Source organism: Oreochromis aureus, linkage group 11 (assembly GCF_013358895.1).
Source record: "Oreochromis aureus strain Israel breed Guangdong linkage group 11, ZZ_aureus, whole genome shotgun sequence".
Classification (NCBI taxonomy): Eukaryota; Metazoa; Chordata; class Actinopteri; order Cichliformes; family Cichlidae; genus Oreochromis; species Oreochromis aureus.
Window position 1 is genome coordinate 18,323,881 of NC_052952.1, and position 27,253 is coordinate 18,351,133.

The 27,253-nt window shown below is 38.1% G+C and overlaps 1 protein-coding gene across 1 annotated transcript; it reads right to left on the reverse strand.

The window, feature by feature from the left end:
- Nucleotides 1–9,063: 9,063 nt before the first annotated feature.
- Nucleotides 9,064–20,379, reverse strand: pde11al (phosphodiesterase 11a, like). The gene is made up of 20 exons (XM_031746217.2): nt 19,349–20,379; nt 18,471–18,629; nt 17,261–17,350; nt 16,897–17,037; nt 16,652–16,716; nt 16,359–16,479; nt 16,125–16,200; nt 15,972–16,039; nt 15,788–15,880; nt 13,751–13,801; nt 13,448–13,594; nt 13,254–13,361; nt 12,824–12,933; nt 12,653–12,743; nt 11,745–11,845; nt 11,445–11,522; nt 11,289–11,352; nt 10,270–10,344; nt 10,112–10,195; nt 9,064–10,020 (listed from the first exon to the last, which is right to left on the reverse strand). The coding sequence occupies exons 1-20, from the start codon at nt 20,120–20,122 to the stop codon at nt 9,775–9,777; spliced, it is 2,742 nt and encodes a 913-aa protein (XP_031602077.1). The 5' UTR covers nt 20,123–20,379; the 3' UTR covers nt 9,064–9,774.
- Nucleotides 20,380–27,253: the final 6,874 nt, after the last annotated feature.

Sequence of the window (27,253 nt, forward strand, 5' to 3'; positions counted from 1 at the left end):
ATTTCTCATTAATTTTCTTTGACCTGTGAACACATAGACACACTACTGGACTATTGCATTGAGCTAATTAAAATTTTGTGGTCTAAGAACAAGGTCAATGAGAGACCACACAACACATTGTCAGCCAAAGCTCAATAATAACAAAAATATGTACTGATGACATTTTATATTTGAAAGAACAAAGGTCAACAGAGACATCATATATTTTACAAAAAGCCTTTTCTTCCCATAATTCACTCTGTAACTCAGGAACAGAGAGAGAGAATTAGATTATGTTTCACATTTGTTTGGATAACAAAATGTTGGTAGTTATATTTTGGTGCTTTTAATTGACATTGAATTCATTTAAAGTCTTAGTTACACATAAAACATAAATCTGGATGGATGTTTATCAGCTGTCAGATGATTTGTTGATGGAGCCACACAGTAGCATGAGAAGCTCAGCTTTCTTCGCCAGCGCTGGTAACTACTTATCACTGGCTGACTTTGCATCACTTTTGCACTCCTCGTCTTATGGTTGTTTCCATCTGCCTGGAAAGAGGTTAGAAGTTGACTGGCAGAGGTCCTGTTCTTTAAGAGTTAGTGGCTCACTGCAAGGGGCTTGTTTCTATCAGGGGTGAAACAGCCGCCCGTCCATCATCCTGACAGAGCTGACAGCCATTCAGCCAAACTAGAGGAGTTTCTGCCAACAATCAAAGGGCTTTTCATTGAAGGAATTCAGTTCTGGTCTGTCATCAGGGAGGGGCGTTCCCAGCTGTCAGCAGGCCAGGGGGACACTCTGGTTCCTCCTCTGCTTTCTTTTTTCCTCTCTGGTCAGATCCATGGATTGGTCAAGAGCACACGCTCCACCCTCTCTCTCTCTCTCTCTCTCTCTCTGGCTCTCTCTGGCTCTCTCTGGCTCTCTCTGGCTCTCTCTCTCTTTGCCCTTGAAAGTCAGTGTGCCATCTACTTTATTCATGCAAGCAATTCAGCTCAGCTGTGTTGTGTGACATTGCACAGCTGTCTGCATTGTGGCAGTTTACTTGTACGCTTTAATTATTTTTGATTTCTCATTAAACCACGTGTAGTTTTTAGTAACTACTCTCTCCAAGTACCCCTCAGAAATGTTTGTTTTCTTATTCACCACTTGAGGGAAGCAAAACCAAGGAAAACGCAAGGAAGTGCCACTGTTATCAGTAGTATTCAGATACCTGACACATTAATCCTGACTATAATAATGCAGTTATATAAATTTTTAACTTGGTTTTAGGATATTTCCCACCAAGCATGAAACAACCTATTTTCATCTTGCTCAGATGACTTTTTTTCACATTTTTTTTTAACGTTTTCTTGCTTTTTCATCGGGTTGGATGAATGAAAACGCAATTTTTTGGCCTGAAGCTATTAGTTATCTTCATTATCATTTATTGTGACAGTTATTTTTAATAAATATTTAACTGTGCGGTCTTTCAAACCCCATAAATATTGTAAAACTTAACAGTGGCTGTTTTCAAAAACTAAAGAAATTAAAAAATCATCACATGCTGATGCGCTAGATCAGCATGTGAACATAACATCCTGACTTTAACACCATTCACTGTTCATTAGTATGTATGTTTTATAGTATTTCTATCTTAATATAATATAGTGTATATAGTACTTGTGTAATCTTTGCACTATATTTTGTTACCACATATTCTTTATTCTTCATGTGCATGTTTAATTGTTTGCATTTGCACCATTTTTTTATGTTTTGCATGTCAGGAGGTGCTAAAATAATTTCATTGTTTTGATACCCTAGTATGCAACAACAATAAAGCCACTCAATAAATCAATTAATATAATTTGTAATCAAATCATTTGACAAATTTGACACACATGCACTAAATATCAACAAGCTGCTGTAACATTTATGTCTTTACTTGCGGCACAGTTTCAGACTAGGGTACTCTCTGATGCTTCATTACATAACCAGTGAGCTGCCTGCGTGAATCAATTATTTATCTGCATGTCGTAACACTGAGGATACTTTGATTGTGACAGACACCAGCCAGACAAGGCAGTTGAGTAAATGGCAGAAAAAGAAAAAAAAAACCCACCAATCTCCACTGGGTATGTGGCTGTGCAATGTGACTGCAGAGGGAAAGAACCTTCAGATAAAACATGTTTCTCCACCTAGACTGAAAGACAGCGAGGATGCTTGATTTTAAAAACAGCCCTTGGCAGTAGAGGAATCAGCACAAAATTATTCGTCTGCAGTTCTTCCCACATGGGATTTGTAATGAAGTGGTCAGAGAAGTACAGGCAAAAGAGGGAAGCTATGTATTTCTCTTTGTGCTTCATGCCTTTGTCCTTTTTTATTTAACTCTCATTAAGGCAGCTAATGCTGACTAAGTTAGTGGTTAAAAAGGTGCAGTGCATCTTGATTTACCTACCAGGATAATCAGCCATGAGCATCTGTTCTGTAAAACATATCTGAGAGCCTATAATGAAATGATTACAGGCTGTAAAGGTTCAAAGCTTATTTATTTCTTTATTTTTTAAGACAGCTGTGATTTTCTCTCTGCGTTCAGAGATTACAAAACTGGCCTATTCATGTCCACAGTACAACACAAGGTAAAAACTCACCATGCTTCATTGTGAGACTGTGTCCTTCACTTCCTTTGTATATTTTCTCCTAAGCCACAGCTGTGCAAAACACTATCTGAGCTGAAGTAATAGTATATTAGTCTCCTGTCACTAGTTATGATTAAAATTCTTTGCTAGTTTCTTTTGTAAGCTACAATAGCCACACTTCAGTGTCTTAATGCACACGCACAAACATAAATTTTGATCTATAATCGGTCCTCATCTAGCCAATGAAAAATCATTTATTCAGCCAATATATTTAGAGAATTTCATATATGGCATCTGTTGGCAGATGGCGTAAGTTGAATAGAATACCAGACATTTTTATGGGCTGACTTCATGTATGTAAACAGTGCACAAGTATTTTACTAAAAGCAAGAATAATTTTGCAAATATAGTGGTCAAAAGCTTTACAACAACTACTAAATGGACCTTAAATTATGTTTTCATCCATTGCTGTTTCCAAATCCAATAATACACTTTATAACTTTAGTGATATGAGATATTCCGACTTCTAAGTGGATTCTTAAAGTCAGCATGGAATGATGGGGAAGTAAATACACTAGCTTCTACTTTGTTGTTTTACTTTCATACAGTACCATGCAATAGTCTTGAGTCACTGCTCATTTCTTTATCTTTTGCTTCCTGACTTTTTTGCAACATTTAAACTGGTCAAGGAATGTTTCTTTGTTGAATCAGTGTTGGGTCTACATTTAAAAGACCACTTAGCAAATAAACAAGTTTAAATTGTATCTTTAGACAATTTATTACTAACAGCCTGTCACGAAAACACATTATTTGCTCTCATTCATTTAAATGAATCCATGAATAATTCCAAAGATAACGCAGTTACAAACATAAAATAGTATTTCTGCACCAATAAGGTGAAAATCAATGGCAACAGGTCTTAGGATCAAATCATCATCTGTGGAGGCTCTGTCATGGTTTGGGGCTGCATTTCAGCCAGTGGTGTTGGCAATCTTGTCAAAATCAATGGACTCATAAATGCAGAAAAGTACCATCAGATGTCGATCCACCATGGAGTACCATCTGAAAGCATCTGATTAGCCACAGCTTCATTTTTTAGCCACATAATGACCTCAAACCCATGACCAATGCAGTTAAAGCATGGATAGAACACACAGTGGAAACACTATCATTTATGGAGCCTGAACCTCAGCATTGTTGAAGCAGTGTGGGATCATCTTGGCAGAAAACGGGACAAAAGGCAGCCAACATCCAAAGAAGAGCTTCGAATATCCTTCAAGAGGCCCAGAGAACTATTCCTGAAGACTACTTAAAGAAAGCTGCCTAACAGAGTTCAGGCTGTGTTCAAGAATAACGGTGGTCATGCCAAATAATGACTTTCAAGCTCCTTGGAATTACAGAAACTTCTGGTTTTTTTGCACTATATCCTTTAATTTCATAAATGTTTTTGCACATGTTTCAATAAATCACTGCACCTATTTTCCATTTTCCTAGAAAAATATAAGAAAATGAGGAGTGGCTCAAGGTATGTACTGTACTACTCTAAGTACAGTAAATGTAAATGTAAACAATGTTTTACAATCACTGAAGTGTTTTAATTTTTTAGCCCCCAAAGTTGCTTGTTTACTGTGTTCAGACTTGATGTGGTGTTGAATATGTGATTATTGAAGCCATCACACTGATGCATGCCCAACAAGTGCCGTCTGCTTTAAAATTCATAATAGTTCCGGCATTGTATTATAAAAAAGAATTGCACATAATCAAATAAATAATCATGAGGCAAACACAGCTATTTCTAGTACACCACCATCAGTAAGAGTGTGTATTAATATTTATAGTCTGCTTCACACTATTACATTTGCATGGCAATCTAGTTTCTAAAAATGGATAAAGGACATTTCCTCTAGATTTACAAAGCAGCAGTTGGAGCGATCTCATTACTGTGATAATGTTTACACACACTGTTTAAAGCCTTCACTGTAACTCATTCTCAGAGGTTATTTCTTATTATGTGTTTTTATTTTTTGAGCTCTGGTTCATAAAAAATGACTCAGAATATAAACTAGGCATATAAATATCTTAAAGGTTATTAAACATTACACGCGTCTCTTCGGGGTGTTTGTTTTCCACGCAGACATTTATACACTGCATCTTTTTGTCAGCGTGTACCTATAGTACAGTATGTCAGACAGGATATGAGTTAGAGATGCTGCTTCTGTATGTGAGGGAGACAAAACAGAAAAAAAAACAACAGCGAAGAGGAAGCGAGAGCAGCAGAGAGATCAAAGACTGTGCTGGAGCCAGACTCCGTATCAAAAATGAGGTTGGAAGGCTCTCTCTCCTGTCTCCATCCAGTTCTCCCTGATCACGGACCCTGAGGAGAATAAACTCAATCCATGTTAAATTATAGATTAAGGCCCGGGTCTGGCTATGGCTTGGCAGCTGGCGGCTGGATACGCATCAAGCTGTACTGGGTTTTATACATTACTTCTGCTTCTACTGTTGCCTCACCTTATTAAAATCAACATCAAACACTCTCCACAGACCAATAAGAGGATTTAACAGAGGCTGTATGAATATGTAAAGAATCTCTATACAATGTTCTCTCCATGACACTCAGGTTCTGTTTTGAGGCTTTGCGGATGATTCAACCTTTATCGTTACTTTTCAGGCCACAAGTGTTTTTCTCATTGGTAGTCTTTCATGTCACTTTGCTCTTTCACCTGAGACGATTTTGAAAGTGCAAGTTTGTCTTTTCTTATGTGCTGTCAAATATAAAAAGGTAAAAAGAGATATTGTTGCTCTGCATGTTGTCTCCAAAGAGACAAGGAAATCTCAAAGCCACAGCGTATCATAAATACAGATGCTGTCTATTTCAGTCACATAAACTATTAATATCCATATGCACAAGAAAATCAAACAAAAACGCTTTACTCTTATTCTACTTATTCTACTTTTTATGATAGACATAAGAAATAAATACAATAAATGCAGATGTCGACAGATGTTGTTCTGTTATCTGTGATGCTGCAGATATGCACAAGTAAAGTGTTTGGTCTTTATCACCAGTGAGAGAAGCCACACCTACAGTCATGTGAAAAACAAAGCGTTAACAGGTCTTTATGAAGTCATGTGAAAAACTACATCCACCCTGATTTTCCATAAATATTAAGAGGTTATATAGCAGAAAGCTGTTTCTTATCAAATGCAAAAACAGAAGTTTGGCAGTTTGCCGGTCTTGACCAATTAGATGTGTGTTAACACAATCTTGACAACACAAGGAATGGACGTCACAGAAAATTCATCATGAAGTCAGACTGTGCAGTGCTGCAAAAAAACCTCAGGGTCTACAGACCTCAGTTAGCGTCTGAAATGTTAAATTCATAACAATACAATACTCAGAGAACACAGCCCATCAGCCTGTTATGGCATCATTGTGATTCCATAGGATGTCTTATTGAAAAAATAAAACTAGTGTTGTAAAGCTTTCCCCGTGCCCTTTCATTTGATATGTTACTCGATATTGTTTCTTAAAAATTTCAAGGTCAACTTTGACACTGGACGCTAACAGCGACTGTCAAGGTCAAATGCTTAGCCAACCTAGGTACTTAGTTCTCCCAAGGCCTGGTATACTGTTGTAGAGTTTGAAGATGATCCAAACCCAAACTGTGAGTTTTTACTTCAAGTTACTGCTGCTAAAACTGTTCCTACAAGCTAATGAATCACGGGGACTGCATGTTTAATTCATTCATAATCTTCCAGATCTCAGCTGCCTCAATGTGCTTCAATGAAAGAGTGCATCAGCCTCATCCTTGGCCACATATGAAAGCACAGTGCATTGTCACATTAGGCATATTGTGTATATCATTTACAGTGGAGAATGTACTTGATGGATTATCATATTTATTCATGTATTTTATTTATTTTTTGCCAATAGCCTTACAACAGTAACAATACATTCACATCATGGTGCTACTTCCTCCTTCTGAATGTCAGTAAACTCCACAATTGTCAGACGGTCTGATATAAAGAAGCAGCTACTGTAATTTTAAACAATAGCTATGACATAACTCTGGTTACATAAACACCAAACAAACAGTTTTCATGCCACAGAGTTTTATTCACAAAACCAGATGGAGACACATTTAAAACTTGCCTCTCCCTTTTGTCTGAAGTGAAACGCCGTCCTGTCTTCTCTAAGAATTTATTTTAGGGAACAATTATAAATATAGAGTCCGGTGTATGAAAAATAATGAATGTATAATTTTGGTACAGTTTGTGATCTAAAATAGAAATCTGTATCTGTTCTCAACAACAGTAGTGCAGTAGCAACATTTAGTATTTCCATTATAATACTTTCATGCAAAACAAATCTCATTGGGCAGTCGAAGGCATCGAGATAATGTCCAGCGTCAATATTAAATATGATGCATGCAGTTTCAACATAATCACCATGCATCAGCAAATAAATGAAAGCATAGGGTAAAGTGCCATGAAAGAGTATTTGCCCCATTCCTGATTTCTTAGTTTTAGTATTCCTCAGACTTAAATGTTTCAAACCATCAAACAAATTTTAATATTATAATATTAGCAAGAGATAATCGGAATAAATACAAAATGCAGTTTTTAAAAAATGATTTCATTTACTAAGGGTACAAAAGCCATCCGTACCTACCCAGCCGTATTTGAAAAATTAATTGTCTCCTAAACAAAATAGCTGTTTGTGCCACCCTTGGCAGGATCTGAAATTAAGCATTTGTGATAGCTAGCAATGAGTCTTTCACATTGCTATTAAGGAATTCTGGCCCACTCTTCTTTGCAGAATAGTTTTTATTCAGACAGATTGGAGAGTTACCATGCATGAAGAAGGCATCTCAATTGGATTTCAATTCAATTTGACACTCCAAAACCTTGATTTTCAGTTTTTCCTTCTTTTTTTTTCTTTTTTTTTTTTTTTGAGCCATTGGACTTGCTGGCATGTTTTGGATCACTGTCCTGCTGCTTAACCAAACTGTGTTTGAGCTTTGGAGCACAAACTGATGGCTGGACATTCTCCTCCAGGGTTTACCAGAAGAATTCATGGTTCAGTCAGTTACAGCAAGTCGTCCAGGTCCTGAGGCAGAAAGCACCTCCGGACCATCACTCTACCACCACCATGTTTGACTGTTGGCATGATGTCCTTTTCCTGAAATGATGGTTAGTTTTATGTCAGATGTAATGGGACTCAAACCTTTTAAAAAAGTTCAACTTTTGCTTCATCAGTCCACAGAGTTTTGACAAATGTGAGCTCAGCTATGTCCTCTTCCTGGTCAGCAGTGGTTTTCTCCTGGGAGTTCTCTCATGGATGTCATTTTTGTTTAGTTTCTTTCTTATTGTTGAATAATGAACTCTGACCTGAAGTGAGGCAAGGCAGGCCTGCGGTTCTTTTGGTGACCTCCTGGATGTGATCGATGCTCTCTTGGAGTAATTTTGTTAGGAAGGTTCACCACTGTTCCAAGTTTTCTCCATTTGTGGATAGTGCTGTCCTTACCGCTGTGGTTCACTGGAGTCCTGAAGCCTTAGAAATGGCTTTGTAACCCTTTCCAGACTGATAGATGTTGGTCACTTTGTTTCTCAGCTGTTGCTTTTTGAGGTCTTTTAACCTACTTCAGTTTGTCAAATAGGTTCCATTTAAGTGATTCCTTGATTCAACAGGTCTGGCAGTAATCAGTTCTGGGTTTAGCTAATGAAACTGAAATCAGCTTTTTTCTTTTTTTTGAAAATGTGGTTAATCAAATTATTTTCATGATTTTCATTATTTTCAACGAGGCAGGCCATAACTTCACATAGATTAGGTTTGGCTAGCTTATTTTCTTCATAAATGAAATCATCATTTAGCATTTCTTTGATTATCTGAAACATGTAAGTGTGACAAAAATACACAAAGCTTAGAAATCAGTAAGGGGGAAATACTTTTCATGGCACCGTAAATACTGTATATACACAATCTGCTTTATGAAACTTCCAGTTGGATAATTTTCCATATTATATATGTACAACACTGAAATCTTGTAAAGGCCATAGTTCAGGCACTGAGAATTCTTCTTTCTTAGCAAGAGTAAGACAAACTCATCCCACTGTGTGTAGTTTAAAGACAGTAAACAATAAAATTAGTAGCTTACAGTTGGAGCACGTGTAAAGAGAAAGTAGATCTAAGACTGAACTGAACACATGGACATGGACTTACTAGACAGTCATGTATTTTTCTCAATCAAGTGAGCATTCATTAAACATTTTATGAGTCTGGAAATTAAACTATCCTGCTGCAATAAGTTATTTTAAGACCCATTAAATAACTACCTAACCATGATATAACACAGACTCACACACACACACAACAGGGATAGCCAGCAGACATGATCGGAAGGTCAGGGGTTTAAAGGTACCCCTTTAACACTGCTCCCTCGCTGTTTGAGCTTCACTGGGTGAATGGGTTAAATGCAGAGGAGTAATTTTTCGGGGACTAACACAACACACTTTACACTTTACTTTACAACAAGCCAGCAGACTTTAAATTTTAACACTGACCTCCTGTTTGAGTCTTTGACGCATATCTGCCTGTTTTCCCCCAGAAAATACATGTATTTCACACAACAAGCGGATGGCCAAACAATTCAATTAACCCACAAACACTGAAAATTACACCATATAGCCAAAGACTTGCAACTGAGGTACCACAGCCTTATCCAGAACACAATCATGCTCCAGTAAACATTCATAATGGCAATTTATATGATTTGTCACAGTGATTCTTTTTTGTTTTGTAAAGGCATTCCAATAGTTTTGGGATTTCTAACACAGTTCCCATTAAAAAATATTATAGTATTAAGAGACCTTCTTTGGTTTCTTATTCGATTCTTATTCATCCCATGACAAGCTCTCAGATAGCATAGATACATAGGTCTGATGGAGTCTGACCAGTAGGGATAAAGCTCAGTCCTGAGTTTAACGTAGTGCTTGGGACACCTAGCAGATGAAAGCTGCATTTCATTTACCAATAGTGGGTAGTGCATTTCTTATCAAATCAGAGGACATTTGAATGTTTTCGGCTTAATGCAAAGCTTGCCAAACACTTAGCTTATTTTACTTCTTTCCTGCAGATTCTGTTTCCACCTCCTTGTTTTCTCTGCATCTTTGATCCTAACTGCACTTTGACCCAAACGGTGAGTTTTCGACTGGCTTCACAGTCTCTCTAGACTCTAGGTTTTCATTGGTTTCTCCATCTTCTTCACCTGACTCAGTGTTCTGACCTGATTCTGTACTCTGATTAGACACCGAAGCTCTGCGTGTCTCCTGATAGGATGAGCAGAGATCCTGCCATTTCTTTCGATTGGCATCGATGCCATCCATCATTGGCTGTAACTTTCTGTTGAGTTTCAGCAGTGCCTGGAGAGAAAGAATGATATTAATAGTTTAATTACTATTACCTTTTCATAAGACCTAAATGCTTAACTTAAATCATAAAGGGTTGTCTGACCTGGTAAAGAGGTTTACAGATCCCATCAATCCATTCAAGCTGTAAGGCAGGTAGTTCATCTTTGCGATTGCGGTCAAAGATGGCCTAGAGAGAGATCTAGTTATATTAAGAAAATTGTGGAAAATTGTCTGACTGACTTTTAAAGCTTTCTTACTTACTGCTGGGATTAACTTAAGCTCTGACCTCTCCCTATCACCTTGCTCAAAGAATTCACTTGTAACCAGCTCTGCAACCTGTGGACATCGAGGGAAACAAATTAGTTAACTCTAAAAATGATGTACCGGTATGCTGTTAATAATGGCTTAAATGTATTTTGCTATTTTGTCCTTATTTTAATTTAAATTAAATGAGAAGAACAATTATCTTTCTATTAGTATGGTGCTATTATGGGTCATGCAAACGCATCACCTGCATTATTTTAGAAAAAGACACATGCACAGGACTGTAAACTAAGCTTTGGAAATATAATTTGGTTGTGTATAAAAAAAATCAAATGAGTGTTTGTGTCCAAGTACAATTAAGTAAATGGATTAGTGAGCTAATTTAATTTAATGAGAAAGCTCTAGGAAACGTGGATCCTTGACCTAGATAGAGCAACTGTATGGGCCAAGGATGCAAAAAAAAAGCTTTTTTAAATGGCCTTTATGAAGTGCCCTTATGCTCTTTTTGGAAAAGTCCCAAAGAAACTGAAGCGATGTTTGTGGCACTACCTTAGATGGATTTTTTTAATCTAATCTATCCTCCAGTGTCCTGTACCTGTAACATATTCATGACATGGATATATTATAAGAATCCTCTTAATATAGCCATGGCTCAGGGCCACTAGGAAGCAAGTGCATATGCCAGAGTGTATGGAAAAGACCTTCTTTGGTTGTATTCCAATATCCAGAGTAACATAATGTACTTCTTAGCATATATTGAAAAAAAAGATGTATCACAATAAGGATTATTATAAATGCAGCGTCTAAAAATATCACAATGCCCTGGTGTATAAGGTCATATACACAACCTAGCATCCTTTCTGGCCATTCGGACCCATAATCCTATCTACCAGCTACACATGCAGCACGAGGAAGTCAACTCCTGCAAGCTGCAGTACATAGCAAGAGCGTTAATAATTACTATCAGTGATTAAAACATTAGCAGCCTGGATGAAGGGATAGTGAAAGGCTCAAACCTGTTTAGATATCTTCCAGGGACGAGTGACTGCACCCAGATCACATGCTGTCATCAACATAGACCTGTTGATGACATTAAAGCTCATTTCCATCTCTTTTTTTTATTCAGTTATAGTTCGTGTTATTTTGATTTATTTGTATATAAATGTAGGAACCTAAGAACTTCTCTGTGTCCTTCATCAGTCCAGCTGAACTCTCCAGACAGAACATATTCAAAAAACTTGGTTCTGCGCCTTGCAATTAAAAGATATAATCAGGACAGAAAAAAAAATCAGGCACAATTTGACTCCCCCCCCCCCGTAACCACCCAAGTGCTTTGCAATAAGAAAGAAATGTGAAAGTTTTTGTTCAGAATATGGTAATGCATCCAATAATTTATAATGACGTATGTAAGTTTACAAGTCACAAACTATTTTAGCCTTGAATGCCATGAGGAAAGAAAAAACAACACTTACTCAAAGTGCAAAGTAAGGTCTGTGGAGAGAATAGCCTGCTTCAATAGTTGCATCATGTTGCTATACTCTTTAGAGCTTAGGTTTGCAAAGATATTGTGACCCTGTGAAATAAAAACACAATAGCATGCAATACAGTAGGTACACACGCAAAAGCAGGCGAGGATGAGTAATAGTGGCTAAAATGTCTCCTTAAATCCAATGCACCGGTAAAGTCATTGCTCACTGTCAAAAGAAGCTCCCTTTAGAAATGTTAATTAGCAGTGTGTTTGGACTTTCTCTGTCCGCTGCTAAAAGAAATCGATAAAAAACACGGATCCCAATGATCAAACTGATTTTCACCTGAGACAAAGCAGCCTCTCGACTTTACTCGAACTCTTTAAACAGTGGCTTTCTGTTAGTCTAATGGTCTCAGTCCAACACTTTTAAATTGAATGCAGTCTGTGCATTTGTGTTTTCTGGTATTTTGAATGTGTTTTCTTGCTGAGCTGATGTTTAGTTTAATCTAAAGGGACAGAAATTGCAGACTAGCCTCAGGCTGTAGCATGTATTACTGATCCACAATTGAACTGATTAAATAACATTTCAAAAATACACCAATGTCTGTCCTTGATTTTTGACTCTGGTATTTTCGTCTCATATTCAAACTGCTATCTATAAGAAAATAAAGAAAAAAATTGATTTATCTATCTAACTGACACCATATGACGTTGCTTTTATTTCAGCAGTTATTTATTCAAATGAATCATCTAGATTTCATTAAGGATTAAGTAAATATTATTTTATTTTATCAGCTGGAAGTTACAGCCCCTTGATCAAAGAAAGCAAACTAGGAAGATAAGAAAGAAACCTGAGCAAAAACATAAGAATTACATGGGCTTTATCAAAAAATATAAAAATATTAGCCTGACCTCACTTTGCAGGATCATGACTGCATGGTTGAAGTGATGATGCTCCAGGGTGGCTGATGTCCCGTAAAGCAGGGCCAGAGCAGAACCTGTCCTGCAGGAACAACAGAGTAGTTACACTTCTCTGCATCAACAAGACACCAGTTCCAAAATCCACAGGCCTCTGTGGCGTACTTAGCTTGAAATGCATTGTTGGTGCCTCGGTGGTCTAAGTCATGGCACAAACAGCCAACCATCAGTGCCAATATCTCTGCATCTGACAGGACATCCTGGAAACTTGCTGTCTACACAATGCAAAGCAAACAGCCACATTCTTACCAAGTAATTTTAAACCTATTCTGTTTCATTTATTTTCACTAAATATTTAATGTGCTTTTATAGGATTTTTTGCATCAGTTTGGATAGGATAGGACACAGAAGCAACCCTAAGCAATAAGAGACCAAATCCGGCACCATATGACTTCTTAGAAATACCTTGGATATAGAATTTTTTATATAGTTTATTCCATAGATCTATCTATTTGTGGGCATGCAAAACAACTTTACATCATTGCTTTCTTTAAAGATATATGTCTGACTTTTTTTGCTTTATGTTAAAATTTACCGTGATCATAACGAACATGCACTGCGACACATTGAAAGCATGCCTCCAGTTATGGTATGCCACAGTTCGATAGTTCTTCCTCACAGTCAGAAGCCAGCGGCACAAAACCTACAGACAGATATACAGAAGGTATGAATATGTTTATGTATGGAGGGATAAACATGCATATTACAAGGCACATTTCATGGCCTTACCTCATAGTCAATTTTAAACTTTTGGACAACACCAAGTTCCAGAAACATCCTGAGAGAAGCCGTGATCATGGCGTCGTTGTCCAATGAAAAGTCGTTGAAGTGGAACTCATCAATGCCTAACTCACTGCTCAGGGGGATCTTGGCAGCCTTAAGGGGAGAGGACAGTGCTGTCAGTCACAGAGTGCCACTGAAGGATGACAGCCTTCCAGTTTATGTTGCACCTTTATCCACTGACACATTTCACTATTTTCCTGACGTTGGTAGAGTGCCTTTATGCATTATATAATGTTTTTCTTTCATTACCTTCAGTCTGTCAACTTCTACCTTGGAGCAGGTAGCGTGATAGGACAACATCTGAAAAACAGAAAATAATGCAAAACACTGACGTATTAAAAAAAACTGTCCCAGATAGTGAGGTGATGTCATGAGGGGATGGCCTAAATAACATAAGACTAGCTCTCTAATGTACACTCACTGCTAAACAAGATAATTAATATTTACCAAGAATGTTGATGTTTTTTATTCGTGTTCACCGTCCTATGTAATCAAGATCAAAGTAAATATGTATCTGCTTTTAAAGCCAATTTGTTGCTATATTTTGGCTTCTCTAATCACAAAAAAATCCATCAGGTGATCAAAGAAACATCAAAGATTGTGTGACAGAAATACAGCTGTGTTTGTTGTCTTTGATGAAAACTGAGCAGACCTGCACGTGTATTTATCGTTAATAATTTAAAAGCAACTAAAATATTTATGGTAGAGAAGAGGAATCATGTTTTCTGAGGATAATGTGACTGCTCAGGTTAGATACTGGGCACTGGAACAGAACACAGACTGAGACGCCAATGAATATAAAGAGCTTCTGTTAAGATTAGCAGTAACAGTGATGACACAGCATTTTTCTGGAATCGATAATTTCTCATACAGGTAGTTTGAATTCATTACTGTGTGTCCCTCCTAAACTATGTTTTTATTTCAGAGTAGTGTAACTGAAAATTTATTTTTTTTGTATATACCACATATTTCTAATACTACTCCCAAATTGCTTAGTCATTTATAATATCTTATAGTTTTGGAATTGTAAGATTTAGCATTTTTTGTACACATAAAACATTAAGTTTATTGAAGTTTGCTTTTTTCCACAATAAATATAGACTCTTTTATGAATAAGAGTTTATTGGATTATTGCTATAGCTTATATTGTTATTGATACCATTGACCATAGTATTTTACTGCAGAGGTCAGAACACACTGGAAGTATTAAAGGAATCCAGCTCTGCAATAGCGTGACTCTATCTGATAGATTCCAATTTGTCCGTGTAAATGGGGAGTTACACATAAAAGTTAGTCATGGAGCTCCACAGCGTTGCATGCTGGTATCAATACTTTTTATATTTTACATGCCTTCCTTAGGCTGTATAATTAGAAGACATTGCAGATATTTCCTTTCCTATGCAGATGACACTCAGCTTTATTTACTCATTCACACTGTCCTGTATCTCTAAAATTAGCAATATTCTGTTTCAAAGTGATGCTAAAAAGCTAGTTCATGCATTTATCTAATACTATTACTATTGTAATTCATTATTTCCAGGGCACTCTAAAAGCTCCCTGAAACACCTTCAGTTGATCCAAAATGCTGAAACAAGAGTACTGACAGAGACCAGAAAGAGAGATCATATTTCTCCCATTCACTGGCTCACTGTTAAATTTAGAATAGAATTAAAAATAAATTTCCTTACATACAAAGTAATCGGGTAAATGTACATAGAAGGTAGTAGTAAATATACATCAAATTACAGTACCATATTTTCCTAACAGCACGCTTTTCTATCAGGCTGCTGGCCTACTTTTTATTTGTAGAGTTTCTAAAAGTAGAATGGTAGGCAGAACCTTCAGCTTTCAGGCCCTCTTTTTCCTTCCTACTCTTATAAAGTGCTTCCTTATTTAGGGTTGTGTGATTGATGGGGTTTTCTTTCTAATTTTGTTGTGTCTTTACTCCTACTTTGATGCAACTGTAGTTGTGAACTTACACTATATAAATAAAATTGATTTGAACTGATATCAGATTATACCAGCCATTTGATAGACTGGTAACTTGTGTAAACCACCACTCTCCTGTGTCAACTAGAAAGGCTTCAGCTCCTCTGCAACCCGAGTTAGAGAACTGGTTAAGAAAATGGATGAGTGGATTAAATGGAAGCATCAAAACATAAAAGAAAACATAAAAGAAAACTGGAACATGACAAAAAGAGAAGAAATTATTGTATAGAAAAGGATATATAAATATCTTTTATCCTCCAGAGAGACATGGAGTGGTGGGTAGAAGGATAGGCTTACATCCAGTGCTACAGACTGTTTGGCCCATGTCTTCTTAACTTGATTGTACATCATTGTGTTGTTGATTCCAAGGCCACAGAATATCACAAATGCCTGCACACAAACAATAGGCCAGAGGAAAAATATGAAACATGAAAAGGACCTGCGGATCTAGAGTGTCACAGTGCAGATAGTGTAGCTTAACCTCAAATAGCCTCTGATCTGCATCATCGAAGGTCTTCCTGTCCAGGCGGTTCAGAATTTGTGCAACCCCTGTGAAAAATATACATAAATCATGACTATAACATGAGGACTCGTTTCCAGTGAAACAAAACTGATTATTTTCTGGTTCACTTACCAATTATCTGATGAGTTCGATTCCAGATAGGAACACATAACACTGATCTGATATGAAACCCTGAAGCTTGATCTGCCTGCAAAGAGAGAAGCCATGATTTTTTATTTATTTATTTATTTATTTTTTGTGGGAAACTGATGTTCTTGCAGTGATAACAGTGCGAATGGCTCATATTTTCTGACTGTTTTTTAAATAAAAGCCTCAGATCTGATAAATACACTACACTGTGCATACCTCAGCATCAAAGCGTGGGTCCTGACACACATCACTGATGTTAACAGGAAGTCCTGTTGAAGCCACCAGCTCAGCAATACTGTTATTGATTAGCCAATCAGAACAGGATAACTTCTCCATGCTGATGTGGGCAGTATTACAAAGAGGAAACAACAGTCATGTGCAGACATTAATACACAGAAATACTGACTACAAACTTTGTCTCACTGAAATGCAAGTCTTCTTCTAATGTTAATCATATTTGTGTTTGTTGCAATTCTGCAATAATGATATATGAGCAAAATCTGCTTCACCTGATGTCACGGTCCACATTGCACAAAGGAGACATGAGTTCAAACGTCTTAGAGAACTTCACAACCTATGAGAAAAATCATATATCGCTGCCATCAGAAGTAAAGCAAATTAAATATGGAAGAATTTACCATGAGAATCAGGTAAAAAAAAAAAAAAAAAAAAGATATAATGACTTTGGTTTAGTTATACACCGAAAATCAAGCAGCAGATGAATCTGTGAGGAAATGGAAAAAAAAGGTCTCACGGGTGAGTCAATGTCCTCCAGAAGAAGCACAGAGCAACGTTCACACTGCAGCAGAGTCAGCGCTCGCTGCATGATCTTCCTGACAATCTTTTCCAGGTCGGTCTGTTCCTCAAACAGGTCATTGACCACCTCCAGCAAAGCCTGTGGCAGCAACAATAAACACTGTAACTTCATTTGTTCATTACATTATTTCCACATTCCTGATAGAATATCATGCTGCTGAAGTTAATGTAAGCCTAACTTTTTGATTAAACTAATAACTAAATACATCTGTGAAAGGCAAACATATAGGATGTTAATGTGCTTTGGAGTGATTATTGTGTTCAGTCATGTTTTTGGAAATGCAGAGTTTAAAACTTCTCACCCTGCTCCTTTCATACTCCTTGCGAGACTCTGAAAACAACTTAGCATTGGAAATCGATATTCCACAGAATGGTAGATACATCTGCAGCACCTGAATGAAAGCACAAAAAAAGTGGAGAATGTCTGCATGCTAATTATTAGCATGCACAATGTCTGCATGCTAATAATGAAATAAAGCCATATAAGAGAACCAGAAAGAGTAAATGCGCATACAAAGATCATGATGGAGTCAGCTGCTTCTCAGTGCAAATTTATCTCAAATAGATTTGCTGTTAATGAAGTATTGATTCAGAGAAAGAGACTTAGTAAGACATCAAGGGCCTTAAAATGTCTGGACAAGCTGCCTGATCAAGCTTTTTCTCCTCCCTATTTTTAGAGTCTTTGTTGCTGAAAAATAGTTTCTGAGGTTGCTCTGCCAAAGTTATATTTAGTGTTTTGTTTTATATACACTTGAAAAAAAGCTTAAATCTCTCACAGCTTTTTGAAGTTGAGCGAGAGATCACACTATACGGATTCACAATGTATTTATTTCCACAAGTTTTTTCTGCCACCTCGTGGATGAATTTCTCAGTGCAGATGGACTGCACGCAGAAGCAAACTGATGATTTTTACAAACTGCAAATATCAGCATTGATGCAGTATTTTTTTTTATGTATTTACCAAACGTGAATGAAATGATCGCTTTTGCACAACCCTCCAATCTCCAGGATGTACGAAATATTATTGTCTCGTCAGCAAACTCTGAGAATTAAATTGTACTCATAAGCAGTGGAACCGTAAATGAAGCTATAACACACGTATATTCTAGTAAGCCCATTTCAACTGGATAGCCGAGGGAGCAACTGAAAGTAACACTTTTCTTACTGTGTGTGTATAGATTGCACAGGCAGACGTATTTAATGGTCCACGCTTGAGTAAAAGCTTGACCTCTTCTCTTCCATTTCCTTGTGTTTTGATTCCAAGGGAACACTTTACCCCTCTCCACAGCCATTAAGATGCAAATTACAAACAATATTTCCAGTTCCATGGCAAGAGTTATTGTTGGGTGATGGGGTACACGATGCTCCAGTTCAATTTAACTCCCTCTTTAAATGCCCCTAATGGCACGATCAGTAATACTGAAGAAGATGAATAGGGTGTAATATATATATGAATGTGTAGCCCGCTGGTACGACAGGCGAATGATTTTCTTCTCTTCAACAGAGTCTCACCTTCTCGTCATCCTCAGTAAATGGGGTGCCGATTGGATTTTTGTTAATAGCTTGTACAACACCTATGACTTCTCCATCACTGTTGCAGATGGCCATACAGAGGATGGACTGAGTCTTGTACCCGGTCAGCTTGTCAATCTCATCACTGAAGCGGTGATCCTGGAATTGTGGTCATATAAACATACAGGCTATTACACATTTATTGATAGGAGTTCACATAAAAACAAACACATCCCAGCTCTACATTCCTTCGTCATATGCGCGTTTGCCTCATAAAGGCAAAGGGCTTGTAGATTTGAGTCTCTGTTGGATGAAACTGTCTTTACTATAAGCAGAGAGACCCTTGTACCCCTCACTGACACGTAACTATGCTGCTGGAGTAGTGGATCGCAGGAGGATACATCATCATGTTTCCTTAGCTTCCCGAGCAGCCCAGGGCGATGATATAATGATGTGGTGCTCAAGTCTAGCATATAATACCAGATTTGGTTTGTGGAAAGAAATACAGTGATTGGTTTTCCTTTTCTTTGACTATTGTATTTTTTTCTATCCAAAAGAACCTGCATTTTGTATTCGGAACAACGTGCGCAAAAGTTGAAGTTCTGAGGAGTGGGACAGTGTTGCCAACCCTTGAATACATCTTCTAGCAAAAAACAAAACAAAAAAAGTTCCATTACTTTAAAGAAGACACACATTTATGGATGCTTTTAATTTGGGAATGTAGCTGAAGGTGGACCTCAAACCCGATGTGTATTGTAGAAATTTTTCTTTTACTACTACAATACTCGGGTCCAATACCCGACATCATCATGTACTGATATTCGCGAGCTTAAATGGACGCACACAAATTAGGAATACAAATTCTAATTATCCTTTACCTCATATGCGTTTGAGATGTTTACAGTCTCCCCGTGCTCTGCCACATATCCAATGATACCTTTCCCCCATGGCACTTGCACTTCATTGGAGTTAAGAGTGCTGGATGACGGTCTGACTGTGGTGCCTGAGTGCACATCAAAGAACTTGGAAACCAGAGTCCTCTTGTGAGGGGGTCCTTCAACGAGGAAAAGCGAACACCTGTCTGCATCCACAAGAATGCAGACATTGATCAGGATCTTATAACTCAGATTTGTTAAGTCCAACTCGTTGGAGATATCTTTCACGAGCTCTAAGAAAAACTCCCTCTCGTTGGTTTCTTTAAGTCTGTATTTATAGTCAATGGCGCTGGATGCGTACTGAGGCACATTGACCCTAGACTCCAGCAGGGCGCTCAGGATGTGCGCGGTAGTCGGAGGCAGTGAACTGGCTTTACGCAGGAGCGCACGGCGCCTCATGCTGGACTGGGACTCGTGTTCGCTCAAGCTCACATGCTCGTCGTATGTCCAGTGTGCAGTGGTGGCTTTGGACCGAGCAAAGTTCCGTCGCAGCTCCATATGGGACGATCTGCGCCGGAGTCCGTCAGCACTGGTCGGCCACAGAGGGTCCATGGCAGCGCCCCGCTTCTCCTCGACAGAGGACACTTTCGACGGCTGATGCTCCTTCAACCACCTGCTAACCTGGTCACATTTCGCTTTCCGTACGAGATACTCCTCGAACAGATCCGGGTGGCAATCCAAAAACGCCTCTATATCCGAGAAGTCAAACGCTGTCATAGTGAAAGCAGCTGTGAAGACCAAATGAGATTCTTAAATGTAACAGAGCAGGAGTTAGATGGGAGTGAGGGAGTGAGGCGGCTACAGTCGAGCTTCACAGAGAAGTGATGATCTCAAAACATTTTTTTTTATGCATTCCTAGTATGACCCAGTATAGTTCCCCTCGTTCTCCCCCAAAACACAGGCGGCAGAAGTGGTCAAATAAAGTCACTTTTCACAAGAGACGAGCTGCTGTCCGTCAAACGAGAGATTGAGCTGTTTCTCCGGGGATTTCTGTGGAATAGTATGCAGAGGTGTGGAAAAACACAGCGCCTACATTCTCCCCAGTAATAAAAAAAATAAAAAGGAAAAGACAACTGCAGGGCAGTGTCTTTAGTGCCTCTCTTTATTCTATACCACCAGAGACACTCAGCTCACCATGTCAGTGATGTTTCAGTTACATTTACAGGCAAAACGCTGTTTTTAATGTACATTTGAATAATGAAGCTGTTTGAACAGATGGCCAAAGTAAACATACGCATTTTTTTTAAATGTGAATTTAAATGTGATAGATAGATAGATAGATAGATAGATAGATAGATAGATAGATAGATAGATAGATAGATAGATAGATAGATAGATAGATAGATAGATAGATAGATAGATAGATAGATAGATAGATAGATAGATAGATAGATAGATAGATAGATAGATAGATAGATAGATAGATAGATAGATAGATAGATAGATAGATAGATAGATAGATAAAGCTCTGACTTGCTTTATGAACAGCTCTGAATAACTCAAGGGCACTTGCCTTCCAGCTAACAGAATGTGACTGAATAGTTGGAGAATAAAAATGAAAACATTTAAATAAAATCTGTTAATTTACCACATTTTTTTTCCCAAGCAACTCTATGCAAATGAGGAAAAAATGATGTAATTTCATTTAAAATTTTTCTCATTGTACTGACAAACGCACCTATGTCACCCTGGAGTTACACACACACACACACACACACACACACACACACACACACACACATGCACACATGCCCACACACTGTGCTCTGTGATTGTGAAATATGTGTTTGTTGTGTGTGTGTGTGTGTGTGTGTGTGTGTGTGTGTGTGTGTGTGTGTGTGTGTGTGTGTGTGTGTGTGTGTGTGTGTGTGTGTGCGTGTGTGTGTTTTTCCTGAAACATGAAATTAAAGAAAAATTCTCCCGAGCTGTGAGCTTTGAAGTGTGAGTTCACAGGTTCATCTTTTATTCTTTCATTCTCAGCTCACATGAAAGAAACATCATGAATGTCTTCATAAGCCCTTTCAGAAAGCTTATAGTCCACCAACAAGACAAGGACGGATTTGTAACTGGGCACCGAAGACCAGTGCAAGAGTCAGTGTGTGTGTGTCTGTCTTTCAACCATCAACACATTCTTTTTTTTCAGCAGTTAGAAAGTAACATTTTTTTTTTTGTCGTTTTGCCTCTGTACACCACTAAATCTGATTTTAAGTCATTATCCATTTCCCACCGTGAAGTGTTTGTGCAGGGAATATAGCCCTGTGCACTTCTCAATTAATCAGCAGCCAGATCATCAATAAACACCAATGACCCGGTTCCACTGGCAGCCATATATGCACATGCCACCATGTTTGTCAGATCATTAGCTGTTTCTTTCCTTCTCCATACTTCTCTTCTCCCATTATTGTAGTATAGTTTAATCTTTGTTTCATTTATCAAATAATGCAGCCTCCTTTATCTGGTTTGTGGCAAAGTCTAATCTTTTACTGAGTGTAAACAGGGGTTTGCATCTTGCTGTAAACCCATCTCTGTGTTTCCATTCATGAAGGCATTTCTTGGTTGCAGACTTTAACAATGAATTGCCTACCTCGTTTTTAACTTTGAACATTTTTAACTTCTTTAGATGTTATTAAGTTTTCTGGCTGTAATTCTGAGACCTTATCTGTTTGCACTGAAGCTGAATTTTGTTTGTGTCTGTTTGTGCTGCGTTTGCAGGGTAAGATAGCTTAATAAAATTGTTAAAAGCCATATTACTACAACATAATTGGCACAGCAAAGCTGATGAGACCTGACAGTCTTTAGCTTCACTTGGGGCTTTCAGAGGTTAGAAGGGGAAGTTTAATTTCTGCTCTCCTTTAACAGGTTTTCACCAGTGAGGTTATTTTTTTGTGAAGCTAGTTATCAACAAATGTCACATGATTTTCATTTGGAAAGTGGTGAGCTAATTTTTCACAATGTGTCTGAAGTTGTTGGCATGAGAGCTACAGATAAGGCTGGTTTCCTGTGGTTGTTGCAAATCATCCACTAACCGTCAACTTCCATCTGCACAATAACCTAATATTAGGGAAAGCACTGCAGCTGCACATTTATAATGCAGCAGCGGGAATTGTAATCCGGAGAGAGAGCGGCGGCTCTGCTGGGCCAGAGCAAGGTAATTGGTTACTGGACTTAGCTTATGCTGCTTGATAGGACTTACGTGTTTTGCTGAGACTTTGGACAAGGTCTCTTGAGAATCCCAATTAAAAAGCAGAATGCAGAATGGGTCTTGTGAGCTAACAAACAAAGAAAAGGTTTGCTGCTTTCCAAGCAGTCCAAATCGTGTTCAATAAAAGGCAGCAACACGCATTGATTGAAAAACTGGTATTTTAATGCAATTTTCAGGTTTCTGGATGTAGTGTGTATTCTTCAATAAACTTCTTACTACTAGGCATAAAAAAGACCCTGCATGAATAATAGAGTGTTTGCAGTGGTCCAAACTGTTTTTGTTGTTTTATTTGAGAGGTTTAAATCTGGAAAGGTCTCTCCCAGAATTTTCACATACTAAGCAAATCTGGATCCAGTAACATCTCAATGTGAATCTAATGCCGTAGTGGCCTTTTGGTCACTGTGCATAAAGGCAGAGCATATCACAGCAGCTTTAAATATAATATGCCTATGTTTTGTTGTTACTTATTTAACCATAAATATTTTATGTTACATAATAAAGAAATATTTTCAGGGGGTTTAATATCATAAATCTTGTTTTCAAATTAAAAATGAATGTAATTGTTCTGGGGACAAGTGTGAAAAGGGAAATTGAAGGATTATATCAATTTGCTATCATTACACAAGTTCTTCAATCACCCTCATTTCTTTAACAGGAAGTAAGTGCAGCAATTTATAAGGAAATACCACATATATGGTAAAACAGCAGTGTGTACTATTCTAACAAGGCTGACAGTCAATATTTGGTATAATCCAAACACAGCCTGAACTTTCTTAGGCAAAGTTTCGTGTCATTTCTTTAAAGTCTTCAGGAATAGTTCCCCAGGCTTCTTGAAGGACATTCGAAGCTCTTCTTTGGATGTTGGCTGCTTTTTTTTTGTTTTGTTCTCTGTCAAAATGATCCCACACTACTTCAATAATGTTGAGGTCTGAGCTCTGGGGAGGCCAATCCATGACTCACAGTTTCATTGTGTGTTTTTCCATCCAGGTATGCTTTTATTGCATTAACAGTGTGTTTGGGATCATTGTCATATTGAAAAAAGAAGCTGTTGCATAGTGGATGAAAATCTGACTGTACTTTTCTGTGTTCATAATTCCATCAATTCCATCAAGTCCCCAACAACACTTCCTGAAATATATCCCCAAACCATGATGGAGCCTCAGTGTTTAATGGCTTAATTAACAATTAGATATTCCTCTGAAAACAATCAGGTACAAGGACTGGACTAAAAGTAAGTCCAAAAGCAGCTAATGTCCAAAGAAAAGTTTTGAAAGAACTTTAGAGGTTTTCTCCAAAGCACTATCACTCAATAAAACTTTTTTTTTTTAAAAGTACAAGAAACTCTGGCTACTTGGAGGCAAAATACACAGAAATTAGGGGTGGCTCAAGACTTTTACCTAGTACAGGGTGGGCCATTTATATGGATACACCGTAATAAAATGGGAATGGTTGGTGATATTAAAGTCCTGTTTGTGGCACATTAGTATATGTGAGGGGGCAAACTCCTCAAGATGGGTGGTGACCATGGTGGCCATTTAGAAGTCGGCCATCTTGGATACAACTTTTGTTTTTCCAATAGGAAGAGGGCCATGTGACACATCAAACTTATTGGTAATGTCACAAGAAAAACAATGGTGTGCTTGGTTTCAACGTAACTTTATTCTTTCATGAGTTATTTACAAGTTTCTGACCACTTTTAAAATGTGTTCAATGTGCTGCCCATTGTGTTGGATTGTCAATGCAACCCTCTTCTCCCACTCTTCACACACTGATAGCAACACCGCAGGAGAAATGCCAGCACAGGCATCCAGTATCTGTAGTTTCAGGTGCTGCACATCTCGTATCTTCACACCATAGACAATTGCCTTCAGATGACCCCAAAGATAAAAGTCTAAGGGGGTCAGATCAGGAGACCTTGGGGGCCATTCAACTGGCCCACGACGACCAATCCACTTTCCAGGAAACTGTTCATCTAGGAATGCTCGGACCTGGCACCCATAATGTGGTGGTGCACCATCTTGCTGGAAAAACTCAGGAACGTGCCAGCTTCAGTGCATAAAGAGGAAACACATCATCATGTAGCAATTTCAAGTATCCAGTGGCCTTGAGGTTTCCATTGATGAAGAATGGACCCACTATCGTTGTACCCCATATACCACACCAAACCATCACTTTTGGTGTTCCAACAGTCTTGGAGGGATGCATCCAATGTGGGTTAGTGTCAGACCAATAGCGGTGGTTTTGTTTGTTAACTTCACCATTCACATAAAAGTTTGCCTCATCACTGAACAAAATCTTCTGCGTGAACTGAGGGTCCTGTTCCAATTTTTGTTTTGCCCATTCTGCAAATTCTGTGCGCCGATCTGGGTCATCCTCGTTGAGATGCTGCAGTAGCTGGAGTTTGTAAGGGTGCCATTTGTGAGTAGCTAATATCTGGGGATGTTCGACTAATGCCACTCTCCAGTGACATGCGGCGAGTGCTACGCTGTGGGCTGAATGAAGCTAGGACAGCCACTGATGTTTCTTCATTAGTGACAGTTTTCTTGCGTCCACATTTTGGCAAATCCAACACTGAACCAGTTTCACGAAACTTAGCAAGCAGTTTGCTGACTGTAGCATGGGAGATGGGTGCTCTCGTAGGGTGTCTTGCATTGAAATCTGCTGCAATGACCCGGTTACTGCGTTCACCAGATATCAACACAATTTCGATCCGCTCCTCACGTGTTAACCTCTTCGACATGTCAATGGCTGTGAACAAAGAGAAACTTGTAAATAACTCATGAAAGAATAAAGTTACGTTGAAACCAAGCACACCATTGTTTTTCTTGTGACATTACCAATAAGTTTGATGTGTCACATGGCCCTCTTCCTATTGAAAAAACAAAAGTTGTATCCAAGATGGCCGACTTCTAAATGGCCACCATGGTCACCACCCATCTTGAGGAGTTTGCCCCCTCACATATACTAATGTGCCACAAACAGGACTTTAATATCACCAACCATTCCCATTTTATTACGGTGTATCCATATAAATGGCCCACCCTGTACTATAGATCCTGGAAACAGGGACAAAACTTGGGTTTGAGAATTAGTACAAATGTGATGCAACTTTTTTATGTGTTATGTAATTTCAATCACGTGTTACATTTTGGCATGCCAACACTGTCCATCAAATGTAAGAACTAAAATAATACATTTTCTAATAATAATAATTATTATTATTATTATTATTATAGTAATAATAAAGTTTGGGTGCATTCACTAATGCACATAATCTGGATCTATTTCAGTCTTTGTGTTGCGCAGGAATGAACACAATGAAATACAACTCCCGCAACCGAACACCAGTCGCACAGCTTGTATCTGGTGTCGGTGTTTGCTGGTCAGAGCCAGCTTGATTTTCTTTGCACCCATTCACTGAGCTGTGAATGCATAATATTATCAGATCCACACTCGATGACTGGATGATGGGCGTTCTTAGCAGTGATTGTAACTAATATTAGTAAATCAGCCAAGACTTGATTCCTGAACAATAAAGCTTAAAGAACAGTAAAAATTATATCGCACTGGTCTTAGAGCAGTCAGTGTTTAGTTAGGGTAGTTTTACAGTTGCTTTTTAAGTGACATCAGTACTACACACAGTGGGCTGGATTGGGTGTCGCTCACTCTGATCCTATTGTTTGTGACACTGTCACTCTGCCTGTCCCTGGAATTCAAACCCACCTCTTTGGTCAAAAGCAAAGAGGAGATCATCCTGTTCAGTCAAAAAAGGCTTTAAAATGTTCACCTTTATCTGAAACAAGACATTTGCCTGTGTGTGTTTATTACAGACAGATACTCGGAACTTCTCTGGACTTCCTTTATACCACTGTCCAGGTAAGTTAATATTAAGAAAATAGTAATTTATATTAATTAATGATTAAATAGCAAGTATACTCTAGAAGATTAGTCACTGTATATATAAAATACTGCACAAAACTCTCAGGCTGCCCCTCACTTCTTTATGTTTTTCTATGAAAATGGGAAATAGATCCAATGATATTTTTATTTCTTTAAGTAGCTGTTCAGGCTTCTTTGGGATTCAAAGCCTTTCTTCGGATGTTAGCTACTTTTTGTCCCATGGTTTGCAGATGGCTGGAAATTATCACTCCATAAGATCTGTTGCCACTTTTTCAGGCCAGTTATTGTAGAATTTGGCATACCTCAGCCTTCTTCTCCTTGTTTCCCTTCCTTAAAGAGGGCTTCTTGACAGCCACACTTCCACTGAGATCATTTCAGGACAGTAAACAGATCAACTGAAAGGCCAGATGCATCTCTGTGGGTCCTGTTTCAGGTCTTTCATGGATTTTTTCCTTTTGCTTAAGGACATAACCTGCAGATCCTGTTCATCTGATGTAGATACTTTTTTGGGAATCACCTGGTGTTACCGCTGGCATTTGTCATAGATTCATCTAAAGACATAGAAACAAATGATGGCTACTAGCAATAAAGTGCCTAAAGATGCAGTTAAAAATAGGTTCTTTGCTAAATTGTCTTGTCTATGCTTTCTGACTTTCCAGAGAAGTGAAACATTAGATTTTCCTAATAAGTAACAACATAATTTTTAGTAAAAAAAAAAACCCAAAATTTTTTAAGTTTTTTCTAAA